Source organism: Phascolarctos cinereus, unplaced genomic scaffold (genome assembly GCF_003287225.1).
Source record: "Phascolarctos cinereus isolate Bilbo 61053 unplaced genomic scaffold, phaCin_HiC Scaffold_4;HRSCAF=312, whole genome shotgun sequence".
NCBI lineage: Eukaryota > Metazoa > Chordata > Mammalia > Diprotodontia > Phascolarctidae > Phascolarctos > Phascolarctos cinereus.
The window spans coordinates 722,130,440-722,153,789 of NW_027555847.1; the positions used below are offsets into that span (position 1 = coordinate 722,130,440).

General features: G+C 51.0%; 1 protein-coding gene across 3 annotated transcripts in view; it reads left to right on the forward strand.

Annotated features, from left to right (window-relative positions):
• The first annotated feature begins 2,002 nt into the window (after positions 1-2,002).
• The window catches only part of LOC110215189 (septin-2), a 137,569-nt gene continuing 116,221 nt past the window's right edge, over positions 2,003-23,350 (forward strand). For 2 of the 3 annotated variants that reach the window (XM_020996431.2, XM_078154453.1), the window contains exons 1-2: positions 2,003-2,107; positions 22,878-22,926. In XM_020996431.2, coding sequence (XP_020852090.1) covers positions 22,903-22,926 — 24 coding nt within the window. In that variant the 5' untranslated portion in view covers positions 2,003-2,107; positions 22,878-22,902. Of the gene's footprint in view, positions 2,108-22,531; positions 22,760-22,877; positions 22,927-23,350 lie in introns of those variants that run through there. The other variant, XM_078154452.1, reaches the window with a different exon arrangement.

Below are 23,350 nucleotides of genomic sequence, written 5' to 3' on the forward strand. Positions count from 1 at the left end.
TCCTGGGGTCGGGTCCTCTCCTGACCTCCTATACTATGTTAACCTCCCTAAGCCTAAAGGAAGAGTTCAAACAAAGTGCTTCACATCGATTCTGTCTCATGTGACCCTCGTGACAGTCCTGAGAGGGAGGTGCTGTTTTATCCTCATATATGAGAAAACGAGTCTGTGAAAGGTTCAGCCACTTTTACAGTGTCACACAGCTGGCGAGTGTCCAGGGTGGGATTCAAACCTGGGCTTTAGAATCATAGACTTAGAGATGGAGGGGAGCTGAGAGACCACCTAACTCAGCTCCCCTCATTTCACAGATGAGGCCACTGAGGCCCTGGGAGGTAGTAATTTGCTTGAGGGATATCACATTATTTTTGTGCCAATGCACTGTGGAAAGTCAGTCTTCCTGACTCCAGGGTAGTTGCTTTGCCCATCTGCTGCCTCAGACAAACTGAGACGGGAGAAAGACCTTAATTTAAAAAGACCAAGGTCTCCCACTGCATGGGGGCCACCTCCGGGCGTCCTGATCTATGTCTGGCCACTGGGCCCTTATGGCTCCAGAGGAGGAAGTGAGTCACCAGACTTTGCACAGCACTGCCTCACTTAAATCCAATTCACCTGCAAGGCATGGCATCACCTTCCTGAGGTCACTGGTCTTCCTCTGAAGGACAAACAGTAATCCATCCATTATACCACGCTGTTTTCATACCTTACTTGTCTGAAGGTTCATCACCACTTTGGCCAAAGGGTGCTGCATTTTTCTGTCTGATGTCATAACTACTCCCTTTCTCTTTTCCTCCTTCAAAAATTTCTCCTTCCTTCTCCACCTCCTTCCTGCTCTCTCCCTCCCTCTTCCTCTTCCATTCCCTCCTTCCTGCAGTCTGTCTAGAGACCTTCCTCCCTCTCTCTCTCTTCCCCTCCCTCCCTTCTCCCTCATTCTCTGTCTCCATTTTTCTCTCTCTCCAACCAACAAGCATTTATTAAGTATTTACTACATGCCTGGCACTGTGCTAAAATCTGGGAATACAAAGGAAAAGTAAAAAGTCTACCCTCAGGGAGCTTCCACTCTTCAAAAATTTTGTTTTAATATTTGCCAAACACCCACTAAAATGAGCATGACCATGTTGAAAAGGAGGCGTGAGGATCGTAGGTGACACGGTCCACGCCCCATCCATTCCCCTTCGACCTTTCAAAGCTTCCCTGCTTGTCTGTGACCCCTTCTGTCTTCCCCTCGGACCAGTGGCCCATTTGTCATCCATCCGGTCTCCTTGGACACAAGCCCCAAGGCTGAGGATCAGAGGAGAGGGAATGTGGCCCCTGGGCCGGGCTCTCTGGACACGGAGGCGACGGGTGACCGCCTGTCTGCGGCTCAAGGACTTTGGGCTTCCCATTCTGATCCCGGACTCAGTCTGCCAAGCTGGACCCCTGGCCGGTGGAAGCCCTCGGCCCAGACTAGAGGGGTGGATGCCTGCACCAGTGAAGGGGTCACCCAAGGGAGAAGGCTCTTAAAGCGCTGGGACACACGTGCAGGGCAGGAGATATGGGGAGTGGTGATGTCTCGGGATCTTCCCCTGCTGGGGCTCCCTGACCAGGGGCCCTGGGGGGCACTCTCCTTCCCCCCGGGCCATTTCAGGGGGGCAGTCTGGTCGCGTCCTCACCCCCAGGAGGTGTGGCCCAGAGAGGGGGCCCCGGGGCTCTGTCAGGTTTGGGGAGATGCAGGGCACCGACCCCTCTCCGAGCCTCAGTTTCCCCATCTGTAGAATGAAGGATTGGGCTCGAGGTCTGTGCTCAAGGTCCCCCCGGCTCTGAGTCTCTGACGGTGATTTTTGGGCGCCTACAGTTTAGGGGAGCTGGGGGGGGCCCAGCGCGGGGGGCGGGCTGGGCGGGGCGGCACGTGACGGGCGCGGAGGCGCGCGGCCGGGGCTGGGGCAGGCCGTACGCCTGCGCGTGCCCGATCGCTCTGGACAGGAGGCGCGTGCGCGTGCGCGGGCCGGGTCAGGGCGGGGGAGGGTGGCCTGGGAGCGCGCGGTGCCCTGTGGGAAGCTGGAGGAGCAGCGGGCGGAGGGAGGTGCAGACTCCGGAGTCACCTCCCCCTGAGGAACCGCAGGAGCTGAGAGAGGTGAGCGCTCGAGGCCAGGGGAGGTGGGGGGCGAGGCCTGGGCCGGGCGGGGGGCTCTGCCCGGTGGGCCCCGCTACCCTCGGGGAGCTGCCGGCCTGTTGGGGGGGTCAGCCCCTCGCAGCCCTCCAATATCTCCCCACCCCTCCCATCCCTAGCGCCTGGGCGGGGGTGGGGTCCTCGGACCCATTTGACCGCGGAGGGCACAGCTTGGGCAAAGGCGCGGAGGCAGGAGAGCGGCTGCCTTGCAGACAGTCCTGGAGGCGGCCCCAGAGGGGTTGAGGGGCCCGGGACAGGGGGGGTGTGTGCGGGAGGAGACTCGGGGCCATCCTGGATGGGGGGGCGGGGACTTTAGTTCGGGGCACATGGAGCTTGACGTTGGGGGGGCACCCCCAGGTGGACGTGTCCTGCAGGCCTGCGGCTCCGAGAGAGGTCAGGGCTGGACGGGGAGAGGGCCCGGGGTAGATGACAGCTGGGGCGGGGGGGGGGGCAGGAGGGGCTTCTTCCCCTCCTGCCATTTCGGGGTGGGGGTGGGGGACTGGAGCGTGCCCGGGACCAGGTGGAGCCCAGGGCCAGAGAAGACCTTCTTGGGAGGCCCCCGACCCCGACTCGGGGAGCCCCTTCCCCTCCTTGGCCCTCACGTGTAAAATGAGGAAGTGGACCCAGACAGGTGATCGTGGGGGCTCCAGGCGCCCCAGCCCAGCTGGGGGAGCCCGGGCACGGAGGGGCACGTCTGCGTCTGCCAGCCTCCTCCCGGCCTCCCCTGCCCTTCTCCTCCCCTTCTTCCCTCTCCTCTTCCCTCTTCCTTTCCTGCCTCCTTCCCTCCCTTCTTCCCTGCTTTCTTCCCTCCCTTCTTCCCTCTCTCCTTCCCTCCCTTCTTCCCTGTCTCATTCCCTCCCTTCTTCCCTCTTTCTTTCCTGCCTCCTTCCCTACCTTCTTATGTGCTTTCTTCCCTCTTTCTTTCCTGCTTTCTTCCCTCCCTTCTTCCCTCTCTCCTTCCTTCCCTTCTTCCCTCCCTTCTTCCCTCTCTGCTTCCCTCCCTCTTCCTTCTCTCCTTTCGTCCCTTCTTGCCTCCCTCCCTCCCTTCCTCCTGTAAGGGATGGATGTCTGGCTGGAGGTGGGAGGTGGTCCCGGGGCCCCCCTGCCCATCCCCTTTCTCCCACATCTTGGGCCCCAGGAAGTTGCCACAGAGATGGCGGTGAGACACCTGGCATTCACTGATTGCACTTGTGGGAGGCTTAGTTTGAGATTGAAAATAAAGCATTTAGGAAAAGGAGAGAGACAGAGGGAGAGCGACTCAGTGGAAGCTCTCCCCCTCCCCTCTCCCCCTTGGCCTTGTCACCGTGAGGACGGATGGCCTCGGCTAGCTGGGAAGGCTGAGGTCTTGGACTCCTGGAGTCCTGGCATTGGGAGGCTCCCACCCTGGCTCCAGGCCCCTCCCCCAGCCTCATCCCCTGTAAAGGAAAGACTTAGCACCAGGTTGGGGGGCCGGGCAGAAGGAAGTCTCCCCCGCCCCCCCAGCTTGGGCTTCATCCTTTTCTCGCTTTGGGCCCAGCGGTCTCATCTGGAGCGTCAGACCCTCTTCTCTTGGGTTAGCTCCCCCGGCCCCCCTGCCTCGGGTCATCAGCCTCCTGTAGATGAGGAACCTGGGACTGAGGTGTGTACGCTCAGGGCCTGACAGAGCCAAGGTGTTGAATGGGAGTCACCCCAGCTTTCCTCCTCCGTGCTTCTCCTAGCTTCGTTTTCCTCCTGTCTTTGTGGAAGAGCAGTCAGAGGGCCGTGGACTTAGAGGGATCTGGTACAACCCCCTCACTTTAATTATGGGGAAACCGAGATTCGTCGATGTTAAGTGACCCCAAGGTCAAACAGGTAGGGAATGGCAAAGTTGAGATTCGAACCCAGGTCCTTGGACAGGTGTCAAATGAGAAGGTCAGAGCAGATGCTTCCAGAGTCCCTTCCAGTTCCTGTGCTGTGCCCACTTGTCACGGTGTCATGATGCCCTTCGGCCACCTTCTGCCTGTACTGTCGATGCTATTCCTGGCTTCTGCAGGACAGCCTTGCTTCACTTATCCCATTAGGCTATGAACAAGCTCAGATCTCCCCAGGCCTGTGCCCAGAAACCCTGACCCCATCCCTGAATTTCTGTCCTCAACTCATGTCCCTTCTGTGAAGCCCTGCCTCCCTCTCATCTCCCAGCTGGGACCTCCACCCATTCCTGCCTGCCTGGACTCCTTTCTCCTCTCCCCACCAGGATCTCTGACCCCCTTCTCTTCCCCCTCTCCTCTCCCATTTGGGACCTCCGCCCCCTCACTGCCTCCCTGGACTCCTTTCTCCTCTCCCCTCTGGGACCCTTGCCCCGCTCTCCTCTCCCAGCTGGAGCCTCTGCCCCCTCCTGCCTCCCTTGACGTGCATTCTTCCTGTACTCTTTCACCCTGCAGCTCTTGGGGCGTGTAGGATAACCCTGTGCTCCAGGAGGGTGAGGGCCATGTCTGATCCAGACTTCCCTATCTCACCCAGAGCTGCCTCCTGGCCTGTGGTTCTGCACACAGCCAGTGCTTAATAAGTGTTTGGTGAATAGTGCTGGCACAGGCCAAAGGAAAACCCAGGGCACCAACGGAAGGCCCGAGGACACAAGGGCCTGCTGCACAATAAGTTGCCTGGCTTGATTTTGGAAGTGATAAGTGCAGACTCACCTTCCTCCCAGATCTTGGCCCTTTGTACAAGTTAGCTGTTGTCTCAGTTTTCCAATTATCAAGATGTGGCTGTGACACACCCAGATGCACATTCTCCTGGTGAGGAGCTCCTTTCCCAAATCCAGTTTCTTTTTGTTGCCAGCCCTTCTCTGTACATTGCCATCTTCGTTTCCAAGTAGATCCTCCCCCCTTTCTCAGACTCATGTTGTTACTGTTCGGTGGTTTCAGACTCTCTTGTGACCACCATTGGGCTTTTCTTGGCAGAGATACTGGAGAGGTTTGCCATTTCCTTCTCCAGCTCATTTTGCAGATGCGGAAACTGAGGCAGACAGGATGAAGTGACTTTTGCAGGGTTATACAGCTGGTGTCTGAGGTTTGATTTGAACTCAGGTCTTCCCAACTCCAGGTCCAGTGCTGTATGCACTGCACCACCTGGCTGCCTGAGGCTCATGACTTCCAACAAAGACTGCAAAGGAGGGAGAAAAAGCCATCATCTTAGTCTGACGACATATGTAGTGTTCCCGGGTGGCAGCGTGGAATTTGGGAAAGCTCATTTTTATTTTGAACAGTAAAGAAAGAAAAGATGATAGAGAGGATGAGAAGGAACTTTAAAAAAAGTTCTCGGGGGCAGCTACGTGGTGCAGTGGATAGAGCACCGGTCCTAGAGTCAGTGGGACCTGAGTTGAAATCTGGCCTCAGACACTTGACACTTACTAGCTGTGTGACCCTGAGCAAGTCACTTAACCCATTGCCTAGCCAAAAAAAAAAAAAGTTCTCAATTCGATCTTACATCACTGGCCTTTCAGTGAACAAGCCAGTGGGAATTCGAAGGTAGCCAAAGCCAAAAGAAAACTTTCACACTATTAACAGCGACAGGAAGGATCATTCCAAATGACTATGAAAAGAAATAGAAATAAAACAGCTCTGAGGTTTTACCTCACGCCCAGCAAACTGGCAGAGATGGCAGAAGATGGGAATAGTTAATGCTGAAGGAGTTGTGAAAGACAGGCACATGATTGCAGACTTGCTGGAGCTATGAGCTACTCCAGCCACTCTAGACGTTTGGTGATAGTAACGATAACATCTGGCATGTTGCTAAGTGTCTGCAAACGGGATCTCATCGGAGCCTCCCAGCAGCCCTGGGAGGTGGGCGCCGTTGTTGTCCCCATTTTACAGATGAGGAAGCTGAAGCGAGCAGAGCTTCGGTGTTGTTCCCAGGGTCACGTAGCTAGTAGTGTCTGAGGCCGGAGGTGAACTGAAGTCTTCCTGACTCCAGGCCTGGCATTGCATCCACTGCGCAGCCTAGATGTCCTAGGTGGATGAGATCTACGAAAGAAAATGTCTACGTGTCTACATTGTTTGATCCAGAGATTCCACTGCTAGAAACATACCTAAAGTATAGCTAAAGTCAAAGAGGGGAAAAAAAGGTCTAATAAAGACAAAAATATTTACAGCAGCACTTTTTGTAGTAGCTAAGAACTGGTAACCAAACGGATGTCCATCAGCTGGGGAAAGTGTAAGGCAGGGTGGGGAACCTGGGGCCACATGTGGTCCTCTAGGTCCTCAAGTGCCCCCAAGGGGATCTGTTCTGTGAAGTTTGGATTCAGTCAAAGGGCCGCACTTGAGAACCTTGAGGGCCACACGTGGCCTCAAAGCCCCAGGTTCCCCACCCTTGCTCACTCAACCAAATGTGACACATAAATGTGAGTATGTATTACTGTGCCCTGAGAAACAACAAATATGAAGAAGTCAGAGAAACATGGGAAGACTTTTATAAACTGATATGCAGTGAAGCGAGCAGAACCAGGAAAACTAGATACATGATAACTACAGCATAAGTGGCAAGTGTATTTATAAGGAAAAAAGGAAATCAAAACCAAATGATTATAATGACCAAGCGTGGCCCCAAAGAAGAAGTGGCTTCCCTCCCTTCTTTACAGATGTTGGGGGCCGTGGATGTGGAACATGTCAGACTCGGTTAATGGGTTAGTTTTGCTGGACTTCTTTCTTCCCCTCGTTTATTTTCCTTGTTACAAGGGACAGTCCTCTGGATGGAGGAAGGGAGAGGGTCATATTGGGAAATGAAGGCGATGTAGAAACAAAAGATTATCAGTAGTGTTTTAACAGAAAGTCAGTGGAGGCTATGAATAAACCAGTACCAAAGTTGTCAGTCACTAAGACATGTTGGAGCAAGCTTTTGTGATCTTTTGACAGTGCTCCATAAACTGGGCATAGGACAAGTTTAAAAAAAAAGGTTCCTAAGTCTGTTGTTTTGTTGGGGTTTTCTTAGCAAGGTTACTGGAGCAGTTTGCCATTTCCTTCTCCAGCTCATTTTGCAGATGAGGAAACTGAGGCAAACAGGGTGAAGTGACTTGCCCAGGGTCACACAGGGTCATATCCCATGGCTCCCCTTTCCTAGTTCTAATCGCTGAAATCTCATTCTTGCAATGCCATCTCACAGTTGGGGTAGGAAGGAACCTTCAGGTCAGTGGTGCAGGTCCTTCCTGGATCAAAATCTTTTCTTCAGCAGCCTGGACAAGTGGGCGTCCAGCATGGATGGGGGTGTGTGTGTGTGGGGGGGCCCATCACTCTAGGCCAGCTCATCCGACTTCTCCATGGCTCTCATTAGGAAGCTTTTCTTACATCTTGTTTAAATCTTCCACTTCTATCCATCGTTTCTTGTTCTGCCCTCTGGGGCAAAGCAAAAAAAAAAAGACCGATGTCTAGACCAGGGGTGGGGATTGAGTCACAGAGCTGCTCTTGAGGACCTGGAAGGCCATATGTGGCCTCGAGGCTGCAGGTTCCTCCCTTCCTGTTCAGGATGAACTCTAGCCGTGGCATCCTCTCATCCACACGTTAGCATTCCTCTCAAGAAGGGAAATGAAGAGAATCTGCGTTTGCGAGGCCAGGCTTCTTTGTAATCACCTCCTCCCTTTTTAGGGGCTGGCCAGCTGTCCCTCTAATGATCTGCTCAAGGATTTCCTCAGGAGTCTCAGTCGAGCTCACTGGAAGGTTGTTTTCCCTTTTTTGAACATTGGGACATTTGAGCCATGGTCTTGAGGTCCTGCTCTTTTCCTCCATGGTCTCTTAAATAGCATTGGTAGTGGCTCGGTGGGCACCTTGGCTCATTCTTCAGTAGCTCAAGGCCAGGTGATTTGGATTTATCATCAAGCTTTTTGTCAGGCATTGAGGGTACACAGACAGAAATGAAAAAATCCCTTCCCTGAAGATATTTGTAATTTTTAAAAACCCCTACTTAAAACCATTTTTAAAACATTTTGCAATTATATGTAAAAGCAATTTTTAACATTCACGTTTTACAATTTTGAGTTTCAAATTCTTTACCTCCTTCCCTCCTCTAGCCCATCCCAGAGACAGTGAGCAATTCAGTACAGGTTATACATGTGCAGTCATGCAGAACATTTCCATGTTAGTCATGTTGTGAAAGAAAACACAGACCAAAAAACACCCCATGAAAACATGTGAAAAGTATGTTTCCATCTGCATTCAGATTCTGTCGGTCCTTTCTTTGGAGGTGGATAGCATGTTTCATCATGAGTTCTTTGGAACTGCCCTTGTATTGCTCAGAATAGTTAAGTCATTCACAGCTGATCATTGTACAGTATCACCGAGACTGTGTATAACGTTCTCCTGGTTCTGCTCACTTTACTTTGTTATCAATTCATGTAAGTCTTTCCACGTTTTTCTGAAGCTTGTCATTTCTTGTAGCACAGTAGTATCTGTTACATTCACATACCACAGCTTGTTCAGCCATTCCCCCATTGATGGGCATCCCCTCCATTTCCAATTCTTTGCCACCACAGAAAGAGCTGCTATAAATATTTTTGTACAAATAGGTTCTTTTCCCTTTTTTTGGGATGTCTTTGGGATACAGACCTAGAAGTGCTATTGCTGGGTCAAAAGGTTTACACAGTTCCAAACTGTGCTTTGGGCACAGTTCCAGATTGCTTTCCAGAATGGTTAAAGCTAGAGATTCTAAGAGGTGGTAGGGAGGAGGGAGAGTGTGCCAGGCAGAGGGTACTGTAAGGGCAAAGGCCCAGAGATGGGAACCAGAGAGTCACAGATGAGGAGGCCTGTTTAACTGGACAATTACATGTGTGATGGGGAATAACACGGAGTGAGTCTGGAAAAGTAGGTGGAGGCCCAAGGGTGAAGAGCTTTAAGTGCTAAACGGGGGAAGGGTTAGTCCCAGGAGTGATAGGGGCAGCTGGACGTTGTGTATCAGAGCAGCATGGCCAGCATTGACTTCAGGAGAGTCCCTGTGGTGGCTGTGTGGAGGATGCCGTGCAGAGGGGAGAGGTTAGAGGCAGGGGGCCAGTTAGGAGACAGGAGGGGAGAGGGGCATGTAGGGAGAGACATGGAGGCATTTTGTGTGGATTTGATCCTGTGCGGAGCTTGCTCTGTGAATGTTTGTTTGCTTATTGTCTCCCCCTCAGATTGTAAGTTCCTTGAGGTCAGAGACTGGTTTTTGCCTCTTGTTTGTATCCCCAGTGCATACCACAATGCTGGGCATATAGTAGGTGCTTAATGAATGTTTATCAAGTGAATGAATGAATGAATGTTGGGCGCTGGGGATGCAAGACAAAGAATTCAACAGGTCCCTTTTGCAGGGAAAGCATCATCTCCTGGGAAATACCGGCATTTGTCCAATCAGACATTGGAGGTGAGAGAGAGGGAGGAAGGGAGGAGAGCGTGGAGACTGCTGACCTGGGCGACTACAGGATGGCAGTGCCCGCTAGATGAAGTTGTGGGAAGGGCGTCATCCCGGAAATATAGGAATGAAAAAAGGGGAGCTGGTCGCCGGTAAGTTTGTACCATTGGTGCCTTCACGGTGTCCACGGGAGACACAGGTGACGTCACTGGAGGGACCTCACAGCTCTGTCGATGAGATCATAGGCCTTCTGACTACAGGAGAGATGAGGAGGTGATAAACAGTCTGGCGTGGCAGAGTGCCTCTTGTGTCCTGGCCGGTGTGGGGCACCACGCTTTAGGAAAAGTCTGAATCTTGGATGGCATTCCAGATGGTGAAAGGCCTCATATTTATGCTCTAGGAGGCTCAGGAGAAGAAATGGAATGTTTCTCCTGGAGAAGAGGTTTTGGTGGGGACGGATGAGGCTTCGTGTTCTTGAAAGACGTCTGCTAGACTTGGTCATCTCGGTCCCTGAGGACAGAGTTAGTAGTGAGAGGCAGAAGTTCCAAAGAGGCAAATCTAGGCTCGATTTGAGGAAAAACTCCCTCGCCATCAGACGTGGCCAGAAGGGAGGGGTAATGAATTCTACCTTTACTGGAGATTTTTCAGTCTAAGGCTGGAGGGAGAACTTCTTGGCCAGTTAGAAGCTACAGCCGATGGCCTCTGAGTCTGTGGCCCCGGGCATTTCATGGGCAGGAAGCCACCATTTGGAACCCGCCTCTCCCTTGCCTGTGCAGCTTCTGAATGGGACCTTTATTTCCATGGACTTCTAGAGATAGGAGCATCTGTACTCTCACCTTCTTTGCTCACCTACCTTCAGGATCCTGGAATGATGGGCATGGGCCTTGGCAGGAACAGGTTGAACCGGGAGCAGAATTCATATGCTTTCAATTGATGCAAATCTCATTGCCTGGAAGTTGGTGTCCCTTCGCTGTATGGGTCGCGAGGCCGGAGCAGCAAGGCACCTGAGTGAGAGGTACCATGGCCAGGTGAGTCAGCCTCCCCCAGCCTGACTGCTGGCTCCCCTCCACCCATGAAGGAGACAGCCCGGGACCCAGAACTCAAGAGCCTTGGGTATAGCCCTGCTTCCAGCTCAGTGCCCTGAGGCATCACCCTGGAAAGCTCCCCTGCTCCTGCTGGGTGCTGCCGAAGATCCAGAGAAGACAGGCAGGTGGGCAGGTAGGAAAGAAACATATGATACAGACGACCGTATATTTATCAGGCACCTGCTATGTGTCAGAGACCGTGCTGAACACTACAACCACTATCTCACTGTATCCTCACAAAAACCCTGGGAGGTAGGTGTGATTAGTATCCCCATTTTACAGATGAGGAAACTGAGGCAGACAAAGATGAGGTGGCTCGCTCAGGGTACCCAGCTAGTAAGTGAGGCTGGTTTTGACCTCAGGTCTTCTTGACTCTAGGCCCAGGGCTTTATGCATGGTGTGCCAAGCCTTGGCACTGTCAAGTGGGTCAACATCAGAAACTGATAGGATTTTGGTCAGTGGAAATGCGACTCCAGAAGAGGCCCGCCCCTAAGGACCCTGGGGCCTTTCCACCTGACCTGCAGCGGAAACCTTCTCGATGTGTTGTCTCCCCCATCGGAATGTGGGCTCCTTGAGGGCAAGGCCTATCTGGCTTTACTGTTTGTCCGCTCAGTGCTTAGTATGTGGGAGGCACTGAATAAATACTTTATTCGTTCATTCATTTTGTGTGCTTCGTGCTGGGTGCAGCATTCGGCTTCATTCTGTGAGGGGCAGGAAGATGTTTTAGAAAGGACATGGACCTTGGATGCGGAGGATCAGAGGCATCTCCAGGGTAATGCCCCCGCAGAGGTCAAGCAGTGTGATCCAGCTCACACAGGAAGAGTCTTACCCAGGCCTCAGGCTCCCGAGCCTCTACTCGCCTGCAGCACCAGCTGTTCAGAGGAACCGCCGGCCCCTCTTCTGTAACTGTGCATGGGCCCCTTTATTCTTTTGTTCCCTCATTCGAAAACGAGGGCTTTGTCTTCCTCTGTCAGGGAGCAGTTGATAAATGTCTGTTATGCGCCAGGCCCTGGGTGGGGCTCCAGGGGTTACCAAGGCAGAGTGAGATAATGCCCGCCTTCCATGAGCTCTCATCCTTTTGGGAGAATAAGCATATATCCATATATCTAAATACAGGCTGCTTATGAAGTAAGCCCAGGGCCATTTTTGGATGGGCCCTAGCAGCAGCAACCCAGGAGATCAGGAAAGACTTCTTGTAGGGGGACAGTGCTTGAGCTGAGTCTGGAAGGGAGCTAGGGCTTCTGAGGTGAAGGTGAAGGGGAGAAGCTGCTAGGCAGGGCCAGAGTGGGAGGTGGGGGTAATGGCCTAGGCAGAGGCACAGAGATGGGAAATGGAATGTTGGGTAGGCAAACGCGAGGAAGACAGTTTGGCTGGATCCTAGAGGGGGGGTCTGTAGATGTGATTAGCCTGGAAAGGTAGGGTGGGGCCAGACTTTTACGTGCCCAAATGCTGAATGGGGGGAGGGTTAGTCCCAGGAGTGATAGGGAGCCACTGGACTGGAAACAGGGATCACCTCCACCTAGGCATCCTTGTATCCACAGCCATCTTGGTGAACCAGTAACCGTGGCAAGATGGAATGAGGATCCTCGTCCAAGGAAGACCAGGAGTAAAAACGTCATCGAGGAATCATAGGACTGGAAAAAGAAGATGAGTGGTCCCCCTGGCAAGGGAATGGATGATGGGGGACGGCCCGGGTGTGCCAGTGTGTTCTGGAGACATGGAAGGAGGCCCCCACCCCCGCATCAGTGAATACACAGATTCATTGGAGTGTTTGGGCCAAGTGTCCATAAAGTACTTTGGAAATCTACATCATGTGGTCATCTTAAAAGGGAAAAAATGGAAGATGCAACTGGACAAACCAGTTTGGGAAAGAACGTTCTCTTTCATCTGAAAGAGAATCAGGTGCTACCAAACACCAGGTTACTGGAGTCCTAAGAAATGTGTGTTTACACTCCTTGCCCTGTTAGCATTACAGTTCAGTGGGAATATCAAAGAATTCTGAGCTGCCTGTAAAGCATCTTTCTGGTTAGACAGAGTGACTGTAACATTAAATGTCAGCCACATGCAAGAATCTGTGGCAGGCACGGTATTGAATCAATCCTGATGACAGCCAGACTGTCAGCTTCCTTATTCTTCCTTTTCTTTTCCTTTTGCTAGGCAGTGGGGTTAAGTGACTTGCCCAGGGTCACACAGCTAGTAAGTATCATGTGTCTGAGGCCGGATCTGAACTCAGGTCCTCCTGACTCCAGGGCCGGTGCTCTATCCACTGTGCCACCTAGCTGCCCCCATTCTTCCTTTTCACTGGGCAAACCTGTGGTGTGATCAGCTGGTGCCCGTGCTCCAGGTCTCCAAACGAGCAGAGCCAGCCGTGATCAGTGTCTGATTCCTCTCCAGCTCTGAGTCCTGTGATCCTGCTGGCTTGCTTGGGGAGAGGAAGAATGGTCTGTCTAAGGAGACATGCTGGTTCTAGGCAGGTGGAAATAAAGTTGTGTGCAGCTGAGGGAGTGTGGGCAGACAGACCGCTTCCCAGTGTCCCGAGCACATCTATGTCTTCTTCCACGCTTGCGACACCTGATCTCTTAGTGATCTGGGTGCCTGCTTTGTTGGTCTGGCGGCTCGTAAGCTCTTCAGGGCCCGAGTTTTTCCTTTGCGTTCCCCCCTCACCTCGCCCGGGGTCCCTTACAGAAATGCTGCTCAGTAACATTGAAGGGCCGACCCCACAGCAGGCTTGCTCGTCCCTGAGGTTGCTGCATGTCCCTCTTGGTACCGGGCTGTCTAGTGATGGGTATTATTCCTCCCGCCAGCTCCTTCGGGGAAGGAAGGCAGGCTTCATTGGTAAAAACAACCAGCACACCTGCTAGTGTATGCACTGTTCCACAGCCACACGCCCTGGCCTCTGCCGTGAAGAGGAGGAGGTTTGGTCACCGTACCTGATACTTTGCTTAACCAGGTGTAGAATGTTCTTTGTATGAATCCTAATTAGCTATGTGAACTTGGAAAAATTCCTTTTCTAGGCCTCAGTTTTCTGTCCTGTAAGATGGTCCTGACAGCATGTGCATCGTCTCACAGGATTGTTGTGAAGATTGTATTTCCTGAATCGTAAAACTCTATCCCTTATGATTCTAAGACCTCTGACAGCTCAGAATTGGCAGATAGAGTCATCTTTTGGAGTGATTTTGCGACATTTAGGTTATTCTCCTATCCTCCCCCACTCTTTCTTTTCTTGAAATGCTTTGTGTTGGGGCAATCCTCGTACATTTCCCATAATTGGTTTTGATTTGTTGTAGTTGACATTAGGAAAATCCCACACTGTCCCTGAGAAGTTTACTTCTTATATCCTGAAGGAAATGACCCGGGTTCCTTCCTTCCTAATTTATTGGATGGGCTAGTTCAGAATAGAGGATGGTGCGATGGCAAGCTGCAGCCTTTGTGTTTGCGTAAGTGGAAGCTGTAATTAGCACTGGGCTTTGCTTCTCCAGAGGCCAATTCGATGATGATTTAAGATAAGATTCTCAGGAGAGGAGGGGCTGTAGCAGCTTAGCACGTGTGGTACCAGCTGAAGAGAAAACACGACATGTCGGACTAATGGGGGCATAGAATGTATGGAAAACACCTTTTGGCTCTGAAACGTGCCCTACTTTGAAGTGCCATCTTGTTGTGACAGTGACCCAAAGGCTAGGCCGGTGAAGCGCCAGTCTTCCTGATCCCACCAAGCTGGGCCTGGAAGGTTGCCCGGCACGTGAGGAGGCTTTTTGGCCACTTGGACTCATGAGAAGGGCCCACTGGGGTTAGAGGGGATGGGAGCTGTGAGGGTGGAGGAAGCAGCGATGCCCTTGGAACTCGTGTGGAGCCTGGAGGTACAGAGTGCCCAGTCCTGATGGACTCCAGTGTTCTTTGTTTCCTCTCAGCTGCCCTGTCTGAGCATGAGTGCCTTGTCTCCAGTTGAGTTTTTCAGCAGTTGGAGCTGATCCTGTGAGTGACCACCTGCCCACCATCCTCCCCCAGTCAGAAGCCTTACCCGATTCCTCCTCACATCTTGCCCTTAATGCACTGAGCACGGCATGTTGGCATATTTCATGTTAGCATCATCACTGTCTGCTAGACTGTGAGCTTCATGAGGGCGGGAGTCATGCGGTATCTAAATTTTGTGGCTTTCTTAGTGAAATGTTCCATGAAGGGAGGTGTTTAATAAATATTGGCTGAGTCCTCAAATGAGTTCTGTAAACATTTTCTTGGACATTTCAGAGACATGTGTTTTTTTTCTTCCTTGTTTTGTTGTGGGGCAGTGGGGGATGGGGGATGGAGGGCTGGCTTTGGAGTCGGGCCCACCAAAGGTCGAGTCCCACCTGGCCCATGCTAGTGAGGTGACCTCCTGTGAGTGATGTGGTCACTCTAGGCCTGGGACAGCTTTCTACGACGATGAATCACAGAGAGCTCTAGCTCAGCACAGGTGGAAGGAGTTTCCACACCCCTCTGCAGTCGCCCTTCCCCTTCACAAAAAGTTCCCACCTGCTAAGCAGGGAGGCATTTTTATTTATCTCACTGGCTCTCCTCTCTTCAGTGTGTATTTAACCCTGGAATACAGGTGCTATTTTGTTTTCCATTGAAATGAGGGTGGTGAATGTGGCGGCCCACCGCTGGGGGCTTTGGGCAAGATTGGGCTCTGGTTGTTATCGTTCCTACCAAGCAACTCTTGCTTTTAGTCAGGCTTTGCCGGGGATGCTTCTGGCCTGAGAAGGTTGCATGATGTCTAGTTCAGCCAACTGGGTCACTGAATGAGGTGAACTTCTTCGTGATTGTTTCATGTCGGGAAGGGTGTGACAACGTGTAAGAGAACGAACTTCGGCAAGGAGCCAAATCGCTTTACCACCTGAGTTGTGAGGTAATTCCTTAGAAATACCGCTGTGGAGTGTATAACATCCGGAACTTTGTGAAACCAATTATGTAGGAAAACAAGGATTAGTAGACGTGTGTAATACCTGGGGAGAAGTTTTGGCCCCTGGACCCTTTGACACCTGTATACAGTGAGCTCCTCCTTTCTGCACGGATGCCCGTCCATGTCCTCTGGTTTTTGTCTTCTTGCTGCACTCTTGTTCTGTTTCGAATTTCCCAGGCAGCGTGTATGTTTTCCCCAGGGTTCCTCAAAGATGAACATGAATCTTTACTCTCATTCCGTAAGGAGTCTCACCAAGAAGCTGTTCCTTATTCCTTTTGCCCTCCAAGAATCCTCGGATTCCCAGGGACTGGTTGCAATTCATCCTGTGGTCTAACACCTTAGTGCTGTTGGAGGCCTAGCTTGCTTGGCATCTGATAAACACTGAGCCGATTGAAGCTCAGCCCTTTCAAGTCAACGAGCATTTCTTAATTACTTGTTGTATGACCTCTTAGAGGTGCTGGGGGTCCAACGGTAGAAAGAAAGTAGCTGAGCCCTGAAGAATACTAAGACCCTTGCCCTCAGAGAGCACAGAGTCTGAGAGAGAATAAGACACAAGGCCAGATGACAGCTGTGAAACCACCATCAGGTGAGAATTGTGTCAGCTCAGGACAAGGTCTAGGAGAAGCCCCAGGGAGCGCCAGGGATTTCAGTCTGTGTGCATGTCTGACCTTGCCCACCTCGCCTTGACCTTGCCCTGGGCTGTGCCGCTGATGGCCGAGGCCCTGGCTGGAATCTCCATCTCCTGTGGGCCCCCAGCCAGGCTCAGCAGTGCTCCGCCTCCTCCCCGGCAACCTGGCCCCAGGGAATCCTCTCTCCTTGACCCCATTTCCCAGCCTCCCCTTACTTGTTGTCTTCTTGAGAGCAGGGACAGTCCTGCTTTGTTGTATTTCTGTCCCCAGCACTTAGCCCAGTGCCTGGCACAGAGTAGGTGCTTCATAAATGCTCTCTGTGTATCTGTGTGTCTTCTGAGGCTTGGGCCTCTTCCCAGGTCAGCTGCAATGCTGCCTCAATTCCTTTATACCCAGTCGTAGGATCAAAGATTTATTTTGAAGGAAGGACCCTAGAGATGGTTTAGTCCAACCCCCTCACATTTACAGATGAGGAAACTGAGGCCTGGAGAGGAGAAGTGACTTGCTCAGGGTCATACAAGTAGAAAGTGTCTGAGCTGGAAATGGAACCCAGGTCTGCTGGCTAGCTTTGGAAGCCATCTCTTTCCACAATTTCATGATGCCAAGGAATGACCGTTAACCTTTTTATTTTTATTTTTTTTTTGATGGAGCTTTGCTTTGAAAATGAGTAATACATCCCTAGGATATTTGTCATGAGAGATCTTCATGTACTCAGTCGATTTAGATCATTCACCCTTTGGCCGAGCCCAGTAGGCATGATTCATTACGGGAAGATTTGATTTGTGGTTGGACGGGGCCAGGTGGGAGGCCTGTGCTCATCCCTTACTTAGCACAAGAAGTCTCATGCCACCAACAGGCCTGCGAATAGGGATGATTTCTTGCCCCTCCCCCCAACCATACAGCAGTCATTTCCCTCCCATATCCTCTTACTTTCCCATCACTTTGTGCTTTGCCTGTTGGGATGGGCAGGCAGCTTGTCACACCAGGCCATGCCAGGCCCAGGGCCAGCCAGCTGGTAGGTTGCTTAGGAGAGCTCTCTCCTAGATTCAGTTCTTGGCACATCTCCAGGGTCTTACCTTTTGATCATCTACACTCTCTTGCAGCTAACATCTAGTTTGGAAGAGCAGAGCATGGCAGCAGTTGCCCCCCTCTTGTCTGCCGGTCTCCTTCCCTTCCGTCATACTTGCCTTGGGAGATTTTCAGAGTTACATCCAGGTGCTTTGTGATGCTGAGTGGAACCCAGTGGCTTGGTCTCATGTCCTAAGTGGGAGGGCCTGGCGCAGGCTAGGAAGGCCAGGGTGCTCATTGCGTCCTGATGAATTAAGCTAATGCCTGCTCAGGAATATGCTGTCTCCAAGTTATTGGGGAGCCCATCGGAGAGCTGGCCTCTTGTCCACTCTCCTCACCCCTACTTCCTGAACCCTTTCCCCCTTATTTCCCCTTCCTCCAGCTGGGGTGGTAAGAAACCAGCCGGAGTCTGGTGATGGCTTTAAGGAAACGCTGGTCATTGAGGAGGTGCAGGCCTGAAACTTGGAAAGGACAGCAAACATTTAATAGAGTCACAAAGCATCTCCTGCATATAAGGCCTTGTACTTGGAGCTGTAGATGTGAGAGGATAAGGAGCTAGCATCTCGCTGGAAGATGAGCTGTGGGCATGCACTTCTTATACAAATTGGAATGAGGCAGATGAATCATATTGGCCACACAAGGGTCTGAGGGCTTGCCTCCCCTTTGTCCAGTCTCCCCTCCTCTGGCGGGTGGGTGGGTGGGTGGGTGGGGAGGTGGTGTTGGGAATGTTGTGGACGGAATTTGTGTTGAGTGTAGACAGAATGGGACTTGAACTAGAGAGGAAGGTCGTCAAGGCCCTTCCAGATCCAGGAAGACTGGGAGGGAGGGAGAGGAGGGAAGGACCCCACCTCTAGCAAGGGCAGGTCTGAGCGTCAAGTGCAGGAGAGGCTAGATTTATCCTGCTTAATCCCATTGGAGGAAAGTTTCAGGATTTCAGCTCAACATAAGACCAAAAAGCCAAAGCTTCCTGTTAGAGGTGTCCCAGAGGGGAATGCATCACCTCGAGAGGCAGGAGAGGCCAAGGACTTGGGTTCCTGTCCCTGCCTTGCCATGGCCCTGCCCCTCTGGTATGTCATATGGGGGAGCCCCACCAGAGGGCCTCTGGGGTGGGGTGCAGCTTTCCTTCTTCCTAGCTAGCAGCCCTTCAGAATCTGCTACATGAGGTCTCTCCCTTGGTGTCATGGTCAGGCAGAAATGGTCGGCCCGTGCTGGGCTGGGGTCACTGACGGGAGCTCAGTCTTCGGTTCCTGCTTTTGGGAGAGCGTCTGCCCGTCAGTTTTGCTAGCAAGCCCCCTGGAGTCACTTCTGGTGGGTCCTTTTGGCCAGCCCTTGGCCTGTCATAATGTTCCTGAGCTGACCCTCCTTCTGCCCAGCAGCCTGGTGCCATTGCTGATGGTGTGCTGGACGTGGTAGGCAGAGCTTCCTCTGAGTCAGCGCAGGACAGGTGTCAAGGGCAGGAGTGAGCAGCATCTGTTGGGGTCCTGGGTGAAGGAGGGGGCAGGTCTAGCCACCCACCCTTACGTGTGGTTGAGTCACTGATGTGGTTGAGGAATGATTTTAGAAATTTGATGTTTCCATAGGAAGTTGCTGTTTTCACTGCTTTTCTTTCGGGGGGATTCCTCGAAGTCAGGTTTCAGCAGTTGGGTAGTGGAGGGGGCTCTGGGGAAGGAGGCAGAGGCTTTTACTTCTTTGGAAGCAGAGATCCCAACCTCTGTGGGTCACATGCTATCTTCCTTTTGTATTTCTGTCTAAGCACTGTGTCCCTTTTTTCTAATTGCATCTCTGTATCTTCAGAGGTTAGTGCAGTAGACCAGTGGGTACAATATTTCACGGGGTTAGGAGGACCTGAGTTCAGATGTGGCCTCAGATAATATTCTGAGCTAGACCCTTAGTCTCTGTTTCCTCATCTGTGAAATGGGGATAATAATAGCACTGGTCTCTTAGAGGTAACACATATAAAGTGCTTTGCAAACAAATCTCTAAGTGCTATATAAATACTAGCTCTTATTGTTATTAATAATAAACAATCTTGCTTCGTATTTGGTGAATTCAGTGTAAGATGGTCAGTTATCTAGCATTTATTAACTACCTACTATATGCCATGCACTATGCTAGGCTCTGGGGGTACAAAGAATGGCACAAACCAGACCCTGCTTTCGAGAAGGTTCGCAGTCCGGGGGGGGAAACCCCTTGCACACAGTAGGTGCAAATAAGAGATGTATCAGAGAAATTGGAGGTAGGTGCTGAGATTAGGGAGGACTTGGAGAAGTGTCTGGCAGAAGCTGGGATGTCAGCTGAGACTTTAAGCAGGAGGCAGTGATGAGGAGGAAGGGAGGGCATTCAGCCAGTGAGCGTGCTCAGAGCCCAGAGTGGGGGAGGGAGAGCACATGGGAGGGATAGCAGGGAGACCACCGGAACTGGAGAAAGGTGTGAGGAGCCTGGAAGGGGAAAAGGGGGGGTTTTCATGTTTGATCCTGGAAATTGACAGAAGCCACTGGAGTTTGTGGAATGGGGTGTGTGTGTGTGTGTGTGTGTGTGTGTGTGTGTGTGTGACATGATCAGTTGTGTTTTACAAATATCACTTTGATATTTGAGTGGAGCTGAGTGGAGGATGGGCTGGAGTGGGGAGACACATGAGGCAGCTGACCCCCTTCCTCAGCAGCCATTGCTGTAGTCCAGGGGGAAGGGAATGAGGCCTGCACCGAGGTGGGGGCTGGGGCAAGGGAGAGGAGGGATATTGGGAAGGAGAAATCAACAAGACATGCCCACTGATCAGATGGTGGAGGGCGAGCCTGGGTCACCAGGAGGATGGTGGAGCCCTTGGCAGTACTAGGGAGATCTGGAAGAGGAGAAGGTTTAGGGGGAAGAGAACGAGCTTAGTTTTGGACTGTGAGTTTCAGATTCCTATGGGTAATCCAGTCCGAGATGTCTTAAGAGGCAGCTGGAGATGGGAGACTGGAGGTTAGGAGAGCATCTGGGGCTAGACAGGTCAGTCTGAGAATCATCAGCATGGAGGCGGTAGTTGAAGCCATGGGAGCTGATGGGATCCCCAAGTGAAGTAGTCTAACATGCGGCTTTATTTGAAGACTTTTGAGTTCCAAATTCTATCCTTCCCTTCTTCCCCTTCCCCCTCCTTGAGATAGTAAGCATTCTGATAGAGATTATAAATGTGCAGTCATGTAAAACATTCCATATTAGTCATTTTGTGGAAGAAAACCCAAACCAGAAAAAAAACCCGAAAAAATGTGAAAAAAATAGTCTGCTTCGATCTGCATTCAGACTCATTGGTTCTTTCTCAGGAAACAGCATTAATGAAGGGCTCTAAAAGGAGAAGAGAAGAGGGCCCAGGCCAGAGCCTTGTGGAACCACCAGGGTTATCAGGTGTGCCCTGAGGAAGATCCAGTAAAGGGGCCTGAGAGGGAGTGGTCAGAGAGGTAGGCAGAGAGCCAGGAGAGAAGGTCACTAAAACCTAGAGAGGAGAGGCTGATTAACCGGGTTCAAGGCTGCAGAGAGGCCTAGGATGAGGGATGAGGGTGGAGGAAAAGGCCACTGGTTTTAGAATGGAAATGAATAGAAATTGTCCAGTTGTGAGCCTTCTGCCAGACTTCCTGCTCCGTGAGGGCAGGGCTATGGGTAAGGAGCTAGAAGGGAGCTGGCAGTGCTTTGGAATCAGAGGATGTCAATTCCAAACCTGCTTCTGATGCTCACTCCCCATCTGCCCTAGACCAGTTTGTGAGCACATCTGTAAAAGAAGGGGGTGTGGGCTGTGGGCTGTGCGGCTTCCTTTCCAGCTCTCCATCAGTGATGCTATTTAAACTGTATCTCTGCCAGTGTGAGCAGCAAAGTGGCTTAGGAGACAGAAGCCTGGGTTTGAGTCCTCACTACCTGCGACTTTAGGAGCTCTGGGCCAGTCAGACCCACAGCACATGGGCCACAGGCAGCCAGTTGTGCTCCTGAGTGCCGCCAGAACCAGATTAAAATGCTGTTGGAAAATACCTAACAAAATAAATAAAAATGCAATAAGACGTGTAACATGACATTTAAAAAAATCGATCTACATGTGGCCCACAGGGATCCTGAAATATCTACCTATGGCCCCTTGAGTTTGCCGTCCCTGCTCTGGGCAATGCCTCAAGGCACTAAGCTGTGGTTTGGGAGAGGGAGTTTCTGAATCTGGGAGTTCATTCCCCAGACTGATTAAGTTGTCGTCCTTGTCCTCAGACCTGTCTGCCAGCACAAATATTGTTTTTTTTTAAATTAATTTATTTTGATTTATCAACAATCACTTCCATATGCTTTTGAATTTAAAATTTGTCTCCCCCTTCCTCCCCCCCCAACCTCCCCAAGACTGCACACAATCTGATATAGGCTATACATATACATTCCTATTAAACATATTTTCACATTAGTCATGTTGTAAGGAAGAATTAGAACCAATAGGAGAAACCACCAGAAAGAGGAAACAAAATACAACAGAAGAGAAAAAATAACAAATAGTCTGCTTCGATTTACATTCAAACTCCTTGGTTCATTCTTTGGATGTGGATAGCATTTTCCCTCACAAGGCCTTTGGAGATGTCTTAGATCCTTGTATTGCTGGGAAGGGTTCAGTGTATCAATATTAGTCATCTCACAGTGTGGCTGTTACTGTGTACAAAGTCCTCTTGGTTCTGCTCACTTCACTCAGCACCAGACCATACAAGTCTTCCCAGGTTTTTCTGAAGTCAGCCTGTTCATCATTTCTTATAGCACAGTAGTATTCCGTTACATTCACATATCACAACTTGCTCAGCCATTCCCCAATGGATGGGCATGCTCTCAATTTCCAATTCTTTGCCACCACAAAAAGAGCTGCTATGAATATTTTTGTACATGTGGGTCCTTTTCCCACTTGTGTGATCTCTTTGGGATACAGCCCTAGAAGTGCTATTGCTGGATCAAGGGGTATGCACGACAAGTATTCTCATGAACACAGGAGGCACTCAGGCGATTGCCTGGTCCTGGGAATTCTTTGTTTTGAATTTCCAGGCCTGAGCACGAGTCTGCTCTGTTCATTCAAGCGATGCTGTCTTCGTGCCTGGTGGTTCTTGGGTGCTTGGCTGCGTGGATCGTTTATATCGAGATTGATTGAGAACAGGCAGCCCTGGACAAAGGAGCAGGAAAGCCTCTGTAGGATACAGGCACAGGTGTCCTAAAGGAGGCATTTCCTCACTTTGCTGCCAGTAGCTGAATTGTCAAAAAAAGTCCCGCGTACAGATGTTCTTCCTTTTCCATTTCCCGTCCCTGTTTTGTAGCTTTTGGGTTTTTGGTTTTTTTGGGGGAGGGGCAGAGATGGTCCTTTTTCCTGATCCTCTAACATGTAGTATCCAGTTGTTGTGATTCGGATTTATGAGAAAGGGGAGGCCTGGTGATTCCAGATGTTGATGGCTTTGGGGAAGCAGATGTTCTCGTGGTCTAGGAAACAACTCAGAACAGTTGGATCTTGGCGCACCCCTCCCCCTCACCATTGTTGGTCTTGCTGGGGGGGAGACATTCTCTTGGGTGATAATAGTGAATGGTGCTGGGACGAAGGGTCAGTCTTTGACTTCTGATGGATTCTCCTTCACGTTGCCCGAGGTCATTGAGTCATCCTGCTGAATGTACGGGAAGGAGCCTGACTTTGAAGGTGACTCATGATTTTTGTCTTCCAGAGGCTGAAGCTCAGAGTGACTCACCATGTCCCAGTCAGGAGATAAGAAGGTAAAGTCTTTGTGTTTCGTAATTAAAGGTTGGAAAAGTGCATTCTGTCACTGCAAAGCTAGAACTTCTCCAGAGGTGTCACTGATCTGAACTAATCTGTGAAGTTGCAGTGATTCTGATAAAACTTAGAACCTTAGGATTCAGGTTGTACATCTGCATATCATTAGAACGATGGAGATTCAGCAGAGAGAGAGATACACTTTTCTTTTTCCTTTAGTACGTAGAGTTGTTGTAGATTGCAAAGGTAGGAAGATTAGGAAAAAAAATCTTTTGAGATAAAGAGTCTTGTAGGCATTCCTCAAAGAGAATGAAGGAAACTTGTCATTTTTTTTTTATGAATTAAGTATCTATGGATGAGTTTCGTACACACCTGTTTGCTGTTTTCAGTAATAGACCGTCCAGCTCTTTGCTTTCAGGCTGGCAG